General features: G+C 43.6%; 1 protein-coding gene across 1 annotated transcript in view; it reads left to right on the top strand.

Moving 5' to 3' along the window:
- DNAH8 (dynein axonemal heavy chain 8) overlaps window positions 1-10,521 on the top strand; it is a 291,803-nt gene extending 281,282 nt beyond the window's left edge. The window contains exons 91-92 of the mRNA XM_057698986.1: window positions 7,255-7,376; window positions 10,234-10,521. Coding sequence (XP_057554969.1) covers window positions 7,255-7,376; window positions 10,234-10,521 — 410 coding nt within the window. The remainder of the gene's footprint in view (window positions 1-7,254; window positions 7,377-10,233) is intronic.
- Window positions 10,522-13,708: the final 3,187 nt, after the last annotated feature.

Raw genomic sequence — 13,708 nt, 5'->3', positions numbered from 1 at the left:
AGCCATGCCGGTCTGTGGTAGCAGAAATCAGCAACAACTTAGTACTCACTACTACAAGTCAAGATTTTCAGTCAGAGGGGATTTTACTGAACCAAGGAAATGGATAATTTTTGACCTGTTATCTTTTGTTCATGTAAAAATCACTTACAACCTCTTGCCTGTGTATTTGTTTTCAGGGCAGCATCGGCAGCTACCAGCAATTCTGAATGCTTGTCTTGAGGATGGTTATAGAAGCCTGATGTTTGCAGGGCAGAAGAGTGCACCAGGGTTATTGATAGAACTTTAGGATTGGAAGGGACTGGGGCTTTCTTCTAATCTCGTAACAATCCTAAGCATGGCCCAGAGCTGCCCTTTGCTGAACCAGCACTGCCTCTGATGTCTGACGGAATCTGGGTGAAGGGACCTCAGGGTTCCAAACCTCAGTTTGGGTGATAGCACTTACCACCCTGACCCCGAATCCCAGAACCAGAGGAGAACTGTGGACACCTTAGAAATGCCTCCAAGTGAATAACAACCCATCCTTCTTGCCTTTATGGGGGAGATGCTTAGATGCACTGGCTTCAGTCTCAGCCACATCCCTTGTAATTCTAGTCTCTGCCTGAAAGGTTACCTTCCTTACCTACCCTTTAGTCCGTTGTAATCTGGCCAGCTTCATCACTATACTGAAACTGCTCTCTCCAATGCCACCAATTCTAGTGCTAACTTCACTTCATACCTTGGCTTCCATCCGTCACCTTCCTCAGTTCTCCACCCACCTCTCAGTAGGCTGCTTCTCAGCCCACTCTGTGGGCTCTTCTCAGGCAAGTTCTGCCCTTGGCCTTGGTCCCTTCATTGATGACCTCAGCCATTCTCACAGAGGCAACTGTTTGTCTCTACTTATGACTGACTCATCGTAAATCCCAGTGTTAGCTTCTGCTTCTTACTTCCAGCTGCCATCATAGAATATTCCATCCTCCTGTGAACCTCACCAGTACTACCATCTGTTTGTCTTCCTCACAAACCATCCTCACCAGGATTCTGCTATATTTGCTTGTGCATCACCACCCTCCAGATCACCCTGACTCTTGTAAATAGTCCCCTCACATCCTAACAGCTTGAAAAAGGGAAACCAGGAATGCATAGTGTGGTGGAAGATGAGAGGGGAGGGGAGAAAGGAGTGACAGATGCTGCCAGAGGGCAAGTAAGATAGAGCCCAAAATGGTCAGATGGCTTTATCTAATAAGGAGACTGTTGGCAAGAGAAGTCTCAGTGGAGTGGGTGGGGAGGTGGAGGAGTCGAATTTCAGGGTGAGTAAAAAACCAGGAAGTGGAGAGAGAGAGTAAGGATGGACAACATGGCTAATCCTCTCAAGAAATTTGGCTTGGAAGAGGAGAAGCAAGTTGGAGGAGCAGTTGTAAGAAGAAAACATCTTCTTCCTTCTTTTCTTAATGATAGGACAGGCTCGAGCCTGGTGGGAAGGAGCCAGGAGAGAGAGAGCGAGCACAAAGATACCAGAGAGGGGTAAAAGAGGCAGGACGGGATGGCTCCTAAGTGGAGAGATACAATCCAAGCAGGAGGAGGGACACCTCACCCACTGTACTAAGGCTAACAAGGAAGGAATGAACGTAGATGCAAGTGAGTTTGTTTGGTGGCAAGAAGTTGAGGGAATTCCCATCTGATGCTCTCTATTTTTCTCTTTGACTAAGGAGGCAAAGTGATCTCAGGAGCAAGGAGGTGTTGGAGGAGAGATTTAAGGAGAGTGGCAGAAGTTTGAGAAAGAGGGCTAAGGAGGAAAGGATTGCTGGGTGCCTTTGATAATCCCTTTGATGTTGGTGATGGCTAAACCATGGTGGCAACTGTGTGATGGTCTCAGTAGCCTGGAATATGTATAAGAAGGAGGACATTTGGATTTATTTAGCACTGGGGTTTTGCCGGGCAAGTGATGAAAAGGATGGGTCTAGACTAAATGGGGAAGGAAATGAAGAAAAGGGAGTGGAGTTGAGGAGAAGTTCCTCAGAAATGATGCAGTCAGGGAACTGAGAGGTCAAGATGCTGAGTGGGATACTGAAGAGACCCAGAAGGCAGCAGGAGGCTCAGTGAATGGGGGCAGATGGGCACCTGGCAGGGACAGTGAGGGGAGGTGCATATGGCCAGAGGGTGTGCTCGTCAAAGCTGCAGAGATTCTCATCAAGGGTGGAGGGACAGTTGGGGAAGACAGTTTCTTCAGAGTTGAGCCAGGTTCCAGTATGGGCAAGAAGATGGAGAGAATGTTCTGTAAAGAGGTAGAAAATATGGGAGAGTCTGTTAACCACAGAATCACTCCAGAGGGAGCAGTGGAAAGGCTGGGAGGGAGGGGAGGGGTATGAGGTCGAGGGAGAGGAAGCATAAAGTAGCAGAGAAGGGACAGAGAAGTCAGAGCGGCGCAGGGAATTACATTTTGGCATAGGAGACACCGCAGGGTTAGCTGATCCCAGCCTGGCTGAGAGAGTTAGCCCAGCTCTCTGGCTTGTACTCAGGTTTTGCTGGAGCCAACCCTGGATTAACGACATTTCAGAGGATACACGCATCTCAGGGCACTCTGGAAAACGTCAGCTGGTATTACTGTCAGCCTTCCTAATATTTTGCTTGTATCATAGGGCATTTCTCTTCCCACTTGTCAACCTTGTTCTGAAAACAAAAATGGGTCCGTGATCTCTCACTGACTTGTCATGCAGTTCTTTTTCACAGAGCAGAGGTCCTCAGCCCTGCCCGTACAGTTGAATCACCTGGGGAGATTTTAATACATGCTAATCCCTGGAACCCCAGACCAATGACATCGGAACCTCTGGGGATGAGACCTCTAGACTGTACAATTAATTTTAAAAGCTCCTTTGGTTGTTCTTATGTGTGAGAAACCTGGGCCTTAGACCATATCTTCCCAGTATGTGGTCCACCGGCTATCAGCAGCGCTATCACTTGGAAGCTTGATAGAAATGCAGAACCTCAGGACCTACTCTTAACCTACCTACCAAATCAGAACTAGCATGTTAATGTGTTCCTTCCGCGGGTGATAACTATGGACAGTAACATTTGAGAAGCCTGCCTTAAAGCAGCAGTGAAGCCTGGTCCCACCTCTAGAGATTCTGATTTTATTGATCTGGGCTAGGACCTGGGAATCGGGAGTTTTAAAGGCTTCCCAGGTATTTCTCATTTTCAGCCAAATTTAAGGTTCCTGCCTTATAGCATCAAGCAAAGTGGCAGGAAAGGTGCCCGGGGCATTTTTGTTCAACTGGGTGGATCATCCCCATCTTTGTTTAATGATTTCTGACCTTTTATTTAACTTACCAATGAACTGCATTTGCTTCTCATTTGGGGGAAAAAACTGCCTGTCATAAACTTATGGCAGGAACATCATTTCTCTTCATCTTCCAAGATGTTAACGGGAGGCTTAGTAACTGATAAGACAGGAAATACTGGACAACCGAAGGCTCATTGCATAAGGACTGGTTCATTTGTTAAAGAAAAAATAGATAGCCTGTGGGAAGTTGTTGTATAACAAAGGGCGTTCAACTCGAGGATGGAAGATGCCTTAGAGGACTGGGATGGGAAGGGTGGGGGGGACTCGAGGGAGGGTGGGGGGAGTCAAGAGAGGGAGGGAATATGGGGATATGTGTATAAAAACAGATGATTGAACTTGGTGTACCCCCCCCCCCAAAAAAAAGCGTTGCCTATAGGGCCATCATTACAAAATACCTACTAACTCCTTGTAAAATCGAGAACAACCTTCCTGATTAGTTATTTCTTTTGTCTCTTCCAAGACCTTGTTTGAATTGATACCGAAAGCTTTCTATGGCTTTCTTCAAGCCAACTGATTGCACATGTCAAACAACAGTAATTTGTTTGCTGAAATGTTGGGTCAGGACTATTATAGGAATTAATATATAACAAGCGTTATTTTAGACCTGAGTTTCCAAGCTTAAAAGTGCATTTTTTAAAAAGAACAAGCTTGACAAGCATTCATTGCGCTGTATGAGTTGGAAGGCAAAAAAAATTTTTAAAGCACCCCAGTTAGCCCATGTCACTCAGATGTTTGAGTAGTTAAATTACCCATTTTCATGTGAGTGGTTAATTCTCATGAAGAATAGGTTATTTTTGTTGAGGACTTTCCCCAAGTTTTTGTTTCTCACTTCTGAGTCAAACACATGAACGTCTGAATCACTTTTCCATCAATGATGATTGAAATTTGCTTTAAGAATTATTAAAATTAAATCAGTGCCAAGACAAAAGTACCACTTTTCAAGCTTTTATAAAGAAAAATATATCAATAGTCTTTTAAAATTATATAGGCTTCAGAAAACAAGAGATTTTGATTCCATTAGACTTGATATCAGTCTACAAGAAAGATGGTCATTCATTTTTTAAATTCAATAAAGAGCAATTCGGTGGATTCACTACGGTTTGAATTCTGCAAGATCATGTTCTTCTTTTTAGGAGGCCAAAAAAAGCTATCAAGACTTGAAAAAAAAATGTATTTTCCCCATGTTCTGAGTGGGGATGACCCATGGAACAGTTTCCTACCCTCCACTCTCAGGCCTCAAATTATTTATTTAATATTTTCCTTTCTTAATAGCTCAAGGGAACATGTATTCTAGATTTCATCTACTGGTGTGCCAAGAGTGCTTCCTAAACATTAGGAGGCTAATTATTGAAGTCAGCCAGACAACATCATGCATGTTCCCCAGTAGGGAGAAAAGAGAAGATGGTCTCTCCTTAACTGCACTAGAGTTTTGCAGAGCTCTCCACCAATGACTGAAGCCTTTGTCTTGAGTGTGTTGCATAAAGAGAATCCCTCTCATCCCTCCCCTGGTACCTATGGCATCGTCCTGAGTGCTATATGGAGTGAGGTCAAATTCGCAATATATTTGAAAATAAACACAATTAAGACTTCTAGGAGCACTTTATAATAAAGTAATTCCTAATTTTTCTTTGTAGATAGATCAAGCACCTCTAAAATACAAATTCTTATACACAGTGAGAATTTTATTCATGCTTGCCTTGGGATGGGGAATAGATCATTGAAACTTAAAATATAATAGAAAAATTCAGTTATTCAACTAGTGCCGATGGATGGTTAAGACCAAGATTCAATGCCTTGTGCATTAGGACCTTGTGGATTCATAGATCAGTGATGAATTTTAAAATATCACAAAATGGGGTCAATTTAATTCCAAGTCCTCTACTTGGATACACAGTGTCTGATACTCCACATGAATGCAAGCTTAATGTTGAGTGATGAAAATGACATTTTCACGGAGTCACTTAGATGGGAGAATCAGATTTTATTATTGTGGTCATATATACCTGACTACCAAACACACAACGTGTTTACTAGTAAAGAGTGGGGTCCCCAGTATTTATAGTGGAAGTCGACATAATCACACACTGATCAGATCGCCTCAAGTGACCCCACCCGTAGTGTATGGATGGGCCTTGACCAGCACTTGCTGCCAGGCAGACTTCCACCATGTTTTCTACTCCTTACAGTTAACATTTTGTGCCATAAAATCATTCTTTCCTACTAGGCCCTGTCAGTTTTATGAAACTACAACTTCATAAGAACCACTAATAAAAGTCCTCAATCAGCTACTCTAGTTGATTGACCAACTTTTCTTTTGGATTAATGCAAGGGTTCTTCTTGAGCACCCCAATTCCCGTTTTGGTGAGAGCTCTGAGTAAACTTTCTAAGATGCAGATACAACCAAATTATTTACCTGCTTCAGATATTCCACACCATCCACAAGGTCACCAGGTCCAAACTCTGACCTTGAAAAACCTTGGCCTCTACCTTTGTTCTAACCTCATCTGCCATCGTTGCCTCACTTTTAGCCTAGACCTCCATGCCTTTGCACATGCTGTTCCTCTAACTGGAATTGTCCCATCTGGAAAACTCCTATGTATCCTTTCAAGACTCATCTTCAACTTCATCTTCTCAGTTCAGCCTTTCCTGAGCCGTCTTCCTGAATGGTCCACTTTGTTCTCACATCTTTACTTGTAATGACATCGTGTTGTATGTCCCGCCTCCCTCTACTTTCGCTTTAAACTGAGCTCCTTGAATGCAGGGTCCACGGAGGGCCTCTTCATCGTTGTGGGCATCTCACCTAGAGCAGTACCTGGTACATGGTGGCCACTTCTAAGAGATTTAACGAATGAATGAATGAATGGAGTGACTGCCCAAGTGTCTAATTTAATAATGAGGGAGGGACTTGAGAATGGAAAGAACTTGACTTTCTCCCTAGGCAGGCTAGGGTCCTGTTCTTTCTTTCTAATTCCGAGGGATAGTAACTCACTGCCTACCATTATGCCTTGTAACTTCTCCTCTTCTTTCCACTCCCATTCACACCTGATGAAATATTATCACTTATGTGTTGGTTTGTGCATTAAAGTTCTGAGCTCACTAATCTAGGAGCAGTAGGGATACACACGTTCCAAAACTTACTCTTGATTATGAGTAAAGGGCCTCATGATTTCCAATATTAACACAGAGGCCAAAATGTAATATATAGGTCACAGATAAACTTTCCTAAGATTTTGAAGTCCATTTTGAAGTTTAAGGTATAGTTTTTAAATATCAAATGCTACTTTCCATGCAAGACTTCTCTTATTGAATTGAATGGCATGAATTGCAAATATTAAGTTTAAAGAAAGGCCACAATATACAGAACCACGTATTGTCTTAAAATAACTGCATTACGCACATTAAAACATGGAGCTTTCCTTTCCGGTGTGATTGCTTTGTTTGATCAAATTGAAAGTCGGGCTTTCTATTTTGGCATTATGCCTTATTTCCTTAGACTAAATGAAATTGTTCCATTATAGCAAATAGATGCTTGATAATGGTTTGATTCAAGTTTTAATTGGAATGCTGTTCTCAGAATATTTTACCATCCCAGTCTTATTCCTAGATACTGGATCTTCAAACAGAGAATATAAGCTAGCACTGGGTTACAACCCTTTAGAAGACTTGAGTGGTTGAAATCCCAGGAGAATTTCAAACCAAGACCTTGTCTGAGGCAGAGATGGTGCTGCTTTCCTGCTGTCAGCTAGCAAGACGTATTTAGCTCATTGAAACAAAACACTGAAAGAAATATCCCCCCTGAGGTTTGATTTCAACTTCTCTCGGATGGAGATGTTGCACACGTCTGGAGATGGATAAGCAATTAACAACACGACCCCCCTTCTTGTTTCTAGAGTGGACTGCATCAAGGCATCAAAATCATTTCTTCTTCTTTTTTTAAGGCTTCCTCACGGCAATGAGACAAGAAGTGACCCGCGCCCACAAAGGCTGGGCCCTGGACTCGGTGACCATCCACAACGAAGTTCTGCGGCAGACCAAAGAGGAGATCACGTCACCCCCTGCGGTAGGTTCCTATGGGCAACAGCAGGAACAGTTCTGGAGACAGGGCTCAAAGTTCAAGTTCTGGTCAGCACTGACCTGTGAGTGTCTCCGTTGAGTCCTTTGGCTTTGCAGCTAGGGTTTCCTCAGTCATAACCAGGAGACCTTAATGCCAACGCCTCCTGCATTTGGGGAGTGGGAATGAATGACAAGCACTGGGAACTCCCCAGACTGCATTTCTTTGTCATTACAAGTTACACTTGTGTTTGCTAAGAAGGATTTCCCACACATCTCCATCCATTGCTGTGGGGTACTCACGGAATTGACGGGTGTCAAGGGCAGTAGAGACTAATAGGACTAGCTGTCCTGAGCTCTGGGGTCAGTTCCAGCTGTGTCCCTGCTTAGCTGCAGACCCCGGGTGGAAGGACACCTGGGTGGGGGAAGGGCAGGGGCTCTGAGATAAGCAGACACCACTGGGAGCCACGGCTTGGACACTTACCTGCCTTTTGAACTCAGGCTAGTTCTTTAACTCTTTTAAGCCTCAACTACTTCATCTGTAAAATGAGGATGATAATGTAACCTCAGTAAAGATTAGCTATGAGAGTTCAATGGGATCATTTAGGCTTGGTACCAGCCCCACATAGATATTCAATAAATCTTAGTTCCCTTTTGCCTTTCTCTGACTTTTATTCACTCAGTTGTCAAATCAGGGGGTCTGGACCAGATGATTTCCAAGTTCTAGCACTTTCTGCCACTTTATAACAAGGATTACCATTCTTCCAGTTTCCAATAGCATGGTCCTTATTTCTGTCTGAGATCCCACCAGAAGAAGCACCTTTAACCTCCATATTTCCACCAACAATCTCTAGATTCAAGGAAACCTAGGCTTTTTCAATTATGCCTTCAGAATTCTCCCAGCTTTTTCCTATTATGTAGTTTCAAAGTCACTTTCAGATTTTCAGATGTTTGTTACAGCAGCATCCCATTTCCTGGTACCAAGATCTGTATTAGTTTCCTAAGGCTGTTGTAACAAAGTACCACAAACTGGGTGACTTAAAACAACAGGAATTTATTTTCTCAGAGTTTAGGAGGCCCGTAGTCCAAAATCAAGGCAAGGTTGGTTTCTTCTAAAGGCTCTGAGGGAGAATCTGCCTGTTGCCCCTTTCCTAGCTTCTGGTGGCTGCTGGGAAACCTTGGGGTGCTGTGTCACCCCAACCCCTGCTTTCCTCATCACATGGCCTCCTTCCCTGTGTGTGTCTCTGTGTACCCTCTCCTCTTCTTATAAGAACTCCAGTCATGTACTTATCCACTATGATCTTAACTAATTACATCTGCAAAGGTTCTATTTCCAAATAGTCACATACTGAGGTTCTAGGTGGATATGAGTTTTTGCAAGAGACTATTCAATCCACAACACCTTTTGACTATGACTTTGTAAAGTTCTGAGATTGAAAGGAGCCTAAAAGGGTACAATTTACCGTCGGATGATGCCTAAGTGGTTGTATTTTCATGTAGCGGTTGTCGCCTACTGATTTAATGATGGTATCATGTGTCCTGATTTTCTGGGATTGCCCATGGTTTTACTGTCAAATCATGTACTTCAGGTTTTGATTCAAAAAGTATGGTTCTTATACTGTTAGCCCACATGAGGGATTCCTGAAAACACTTTGCAGCTAATCTCCCTCTCTTTTATTATAATCTACATCTACCTCTCCTTACCCAATCCTCACTGGAAATGGAAAAATGGTCACCATCTTCTACATAAGTATATATTATGAGCTTACGTGGTTATTGGAGTCTGTACCGTGATTCCCTTTAGACTTTTTTTATTACCGAGTACATGTTCTATGGCTCCCTGCTGCCTGCAAGATAAAGTTCAAGCTCTTCAGTCTGGCATCTACACTCTTCCACGGTTAAGCCCTAACTTATTTTTATAACCATTGAACCTGCTGCTAAATATTATAATGCTTGGGCTTTCCTGCCTATCCTGCCTTTCTGAGTAGTAGTGCTCCTCCCTGGAATGCCCACCCCTCTCCTCCATTGTTCCAAATGCAGCCCACCCTTCAATGCCATCTCCTCCGCAAGGGTCCCCAAGCACTCCAGCCCTCACTGACCTTTCACCTCAAGTCACTGCACTTAGCCTCAGTCAGTGCTGTTCATCAGGTAGCCCCTCTAACCACTGTGTGCTGCTATTCAAGTCATGGCTTTTACATTTTGTTCTGTGTGTGTGTGTGTGTGTGTGTGTCTTGTGTCCTGATTTAATGGTGAGGACCTCAAGGGCAGGTCCTACTGTGTGAATGACAGAGACACACGATGTGGTCAGCCACTCTTGGACCAATTCTACCCCGCCCCCCCAGCCATCACGCCCGCTCTCGCTCTGCCACACTCTCTGGGGGTGTGCGAACCCCTGCTTATCAGACCTGGCTGCTCAAGTCTCAGTAGATCTTTGAGCAGCCAAGATGAAGTTAGAGCCACATGTTGGCTTGGCCCGTGCAGGCTGATATCCCAGGTAGCACCCAGCTCCTGATCCTCTTCCGTGCTCCCACCCTACACCGACTCAGACCACCCTTGTCAGAGACTTTTGTCTCCCTGCAGAGGCGATTTGGTGCTGCTGGCTAAGTCTGCAGTCCCTGGCAGGCCACCCCCAGGCTCAAATCTCCGGCAATAGGAACATTTTGACAGCACTCGTAGCTGCAGGGAAACACCAGGCTCAGCACTTTGCTAACGGAATGCATCCAGTGGTGTTTTCTTCTTTTGGTAGCGTTTAAGATAGGTATACTTTTTCTTCCCAAACTGATGACCTTTATTACAGTATTGGATGCCCATCTCACAGCACCTAATTTAAAAAAAAATTCCTGTTACCTTACACTTGGGTCTTCCAGGAAGGTGTGTATATTTATGGGCTGTACATGGACGGAGCAGCCTGGGACAGACGGAATGGGAAGCTCACAGAATCCACCCCCAAGGTGCTCTTCACGCAGCTGCCCGTGCTGCACATCTTTGCCGTTAATTCCACGGCGCCCAAGGACCCCAAGCTGTACGTGTGTCCTATTTACAAGAAACCAAGGCGAACTGACTTGACCTTCATCACCGTGGTGTATTTGCGAACAGTCCAGTCCCCAGATCACTGGATCCTGAGAGGTGTGGCCCTTTTGTGTGACATCAAGTAAGTTCATTTCCACTTGCTGAGAGCACAGGAGCCAGGTGGGCGGCCAGTGCTATTGAGAGACTCGGTGAGGCATGTCTTTTCTCCCTGATAATTGCTTGATTACTTTCTAAATTAAAAAGTTGATATCCTACAATTTCTTGTGTATGTGTATGTTTTCCCTGATATCAGTATTTATTTATTTATTTATTTATTTATTTATTTATTTATTTATTTATTTATTATTAATTTTTATTGGAATATAATTGCTTCACAATGTTGTGTTAGTTTCTGCTGTACAATGAAGTGAATCAGCTATATGTATACATATATCCTCTCCCACTTGGACCTCCCTCCCAGACCTCCCTCCTGGACCTCCCTCCCACCCACCCCCCCATCCCACGCATCTAGGTCATCACAGAGTACTGAGCTGAGCTCCCTGTGCAATACAGCAGGTTCCCACTGGCTATCTGTTTTACACACAGTAGTGTATGTATGTCAATCCCAATCTCCCAATTCATCCCACCCTCCCCTTCTCCCTCTGTGTCCACCCGTCCATTCTCTACATCTGTGTCTCTATTCCTGCCCTGCAGATAGTTCATCTGTACCACTTTTCTAGATTCCACATATATGCATTAATATATATTTGTTTTCCTCTTTCTGACTTACTTCACTCTGTATGACAGACCCTAGGTCCATCCACATCTCTACAAATGACCCAATTTTGTTCTTTTTTATGGCTGAATAATATTCCATCGTATATATGTACCACATCTTCTTTATCCATTCACATGTCGATGGCCATTTAGCCTCATATCAATATTTAAAAAGACAGTTCTAAAGTAAGGTTTTTTATTCCAGGCAATCATATTCCATTATAATTATTTTTAAGATAAAGTCCTATCTTCATGTTAGAACACTTTAGAAAGTTTGAATTTTAAAAAACTAAAAGTATTAATTTGTTCCATCCTAAAAGGAGTCTGGTAGATGCAATCGTCTCTCTCAAATATAACCCACTTTTCCCTTGAATAAAATCAACCCATGTCTGAGTTTGTGCTAATGTGTTATTCTTTGCTCATTTGAGCTTGGTCTTCTCTCCCTGTTCGTGAAATGGAAACTGGAGGGGTCCAGTCCGAAGCCCCTTAGGAGTTATAGCTGGTACTGTGAAGTATTTGAAACAGAAAATCCACTGGGACAGCTACTCTTGCAACTTATTTTAATTTTACTTAATGTTATCTTTTTAAGTGCTTTTGAGGCCCAGGGAGCTCTGAGTCTCCAGCTCTCCCCTCCCAACCCCAGCCCCACGGGAGATAATGAAGCACACATTTCTAGGCAGCAAATGGAGAAGGAAAAACAAACTCCATCAAATGAAATTAGGTTACATGCTGAATGCCTTAAAAAGCAAAGTCTTTAAAAAGTGAAGCTATTTCTTACTCTGTGCTAGTCTGAAACCCGATATGAACCTTTATTTCCTGCTAAAGGAAATTGTCAATTTAACAAAACAGATGGGGCCTTATATTGAATGTTCATGCAGCTTCTGTATAGTGAAGAAGCGTCTCTACTGGTCTTCCCATCCAGAATCCTCTTGCCTGCCTCCAGCTAAATCCACAAGCTTCATTCCCTCTGTCTATTCTGAATGAGGGGGGTGTTTCAAGTTGCCTTGCTCCCCTCTCATCCTTGTGTCACCCCAATCAGAGATGGCCGAGCAATAGCCCAGGTGAGGTGTACAGGGAAGAACCCAGAAGAAATTCCACCACAGTCTAGTGTACTTTCAAAGAGTAGAAAATATATTATAGGATGCAAATTGTAGCCATGACCTCTGGTGTGCTCCTAATACTGATTCAATGTCAAAGCCACAGAACTTTCCAGGGCAGTTTAAAAAAAAGAAAAAAAATCAAGGAACCAGGGAATTCCCTGGTTGCCCAGTGGTTAGGACTTGGTGCTTTCACTGAGGTGGCCCAGGTTCAATTCCTGGTTGGGGAATTAAGATCCTGCAAGCTGTGTGGTGCAGTCAAAAAAAAAAAAAAAAAAGAAAGAAAGAAAAAGGAAAAAGAAAATCAAGTAACTGAGCCCCTGGCCCAAGTGTTTTGGCACTTTCCTCAGCCTGCAGTCACACTAAAGGAAAAGATGGCATCCTCTGAAAGAATGTCCTGAACGGGAGCTAGAATCTGGAAGCAACTGCCTGTCTGGGTGAGCAGAGTGGAAGCAAAACACACCATAGTGAACCAAACTACAGGTTCTCAAATAAAACACATTCATATCCCCATCCAGTTGCCAAAATCATTGAAGGCAAATTGCAGAGTCTAAACCCCTGGATGTCACGGCAGGTTTTCAGAGAATAACAGTTAGGTTGGATGTTTTCTAATGACTTGAATGTCCTATGGAAAATTTGGGAAAAGATGGGAAGGATGTGAATCTGGCAAAGATCATGGATCAGCTGTTTAAAGCCATGCACTTAGCCTTTCCTGGGAACTCTCCACTATTGCTGATGATTCTGTTCCCTGTCAACACAGAGGGGAGAGAGATGGGTGCTGAGGCTTCCTCAGGGATGGGCACCTGGTTTCCAAGTGGTGCCTCAAAAAATGGTCTTCCTCATGGTGGGTACCTCTCAGCTCGCCCTAGTTCTGCAAAGCTGGCTGGGGCCCAGGTCTGCTTGCTTTCTCCAGGCTTGCTAAATGGTTTCCGTAGATGTCTTGAGCCATTGAACTTGCATAAGCACATAACCATTTTCTCCGAAAAATTGTTGCTCTTTTACTAATGACATAATTTGCCACACTTGAGTGAGGGAGACCTGGTGAGCATAAAAGAGCAAAGGATCAGGGACTAGATGGTTAAGCCGGCTGAAGCTGGGAGAGAGAAAAAAGTAATTTTTTGTTCCTCCTTGGAGTCAGTCCACATATTTTCATTTTGGTCTTGGCAAAATGAGCAACAAGATTTATACCTTTGTTGATTTAAAATGTTATTTTAGTTTGGACTTTGCATAAAAATAAGAAAGAGAAGTGTCTCAAGATATATCTTGTGGGAGGGACCAGTCTTGAGGGCGATGTTGCATGAACAAGCCGCACTCTCTTCTTTCAAAGAGACCCGCAGGCTAATAGGGGAATTGCCTGTAATAGGGGTGTGACTCAGGGCCATGGGTGAAGTACAAAGGAGTGGTTAAACTCAAGGATGAGGGATGAACTTGAAGACAAGGTAGCTTTTCAGTTGGGTCT

This window comes from Hippopotamus amphibius, chromosome 11 (genome assembly GCF_030028045.1).
Source record: "Hippopotamus amphibius kiboko isolate mHipAmp2 chromosome 11, mHipAmp2.hap2, whole genome shotgun sequence".
Lineage (NCBI taxonomy): Eukaryota > Metazoa > Chordata > Mammalia > Artiodactyla > Hippopotamidae > Hippopotamus > Hippopotamus amphibius.
This window is presented reverse-complemented; position numbering and strand designations above follow the sequence as displayed.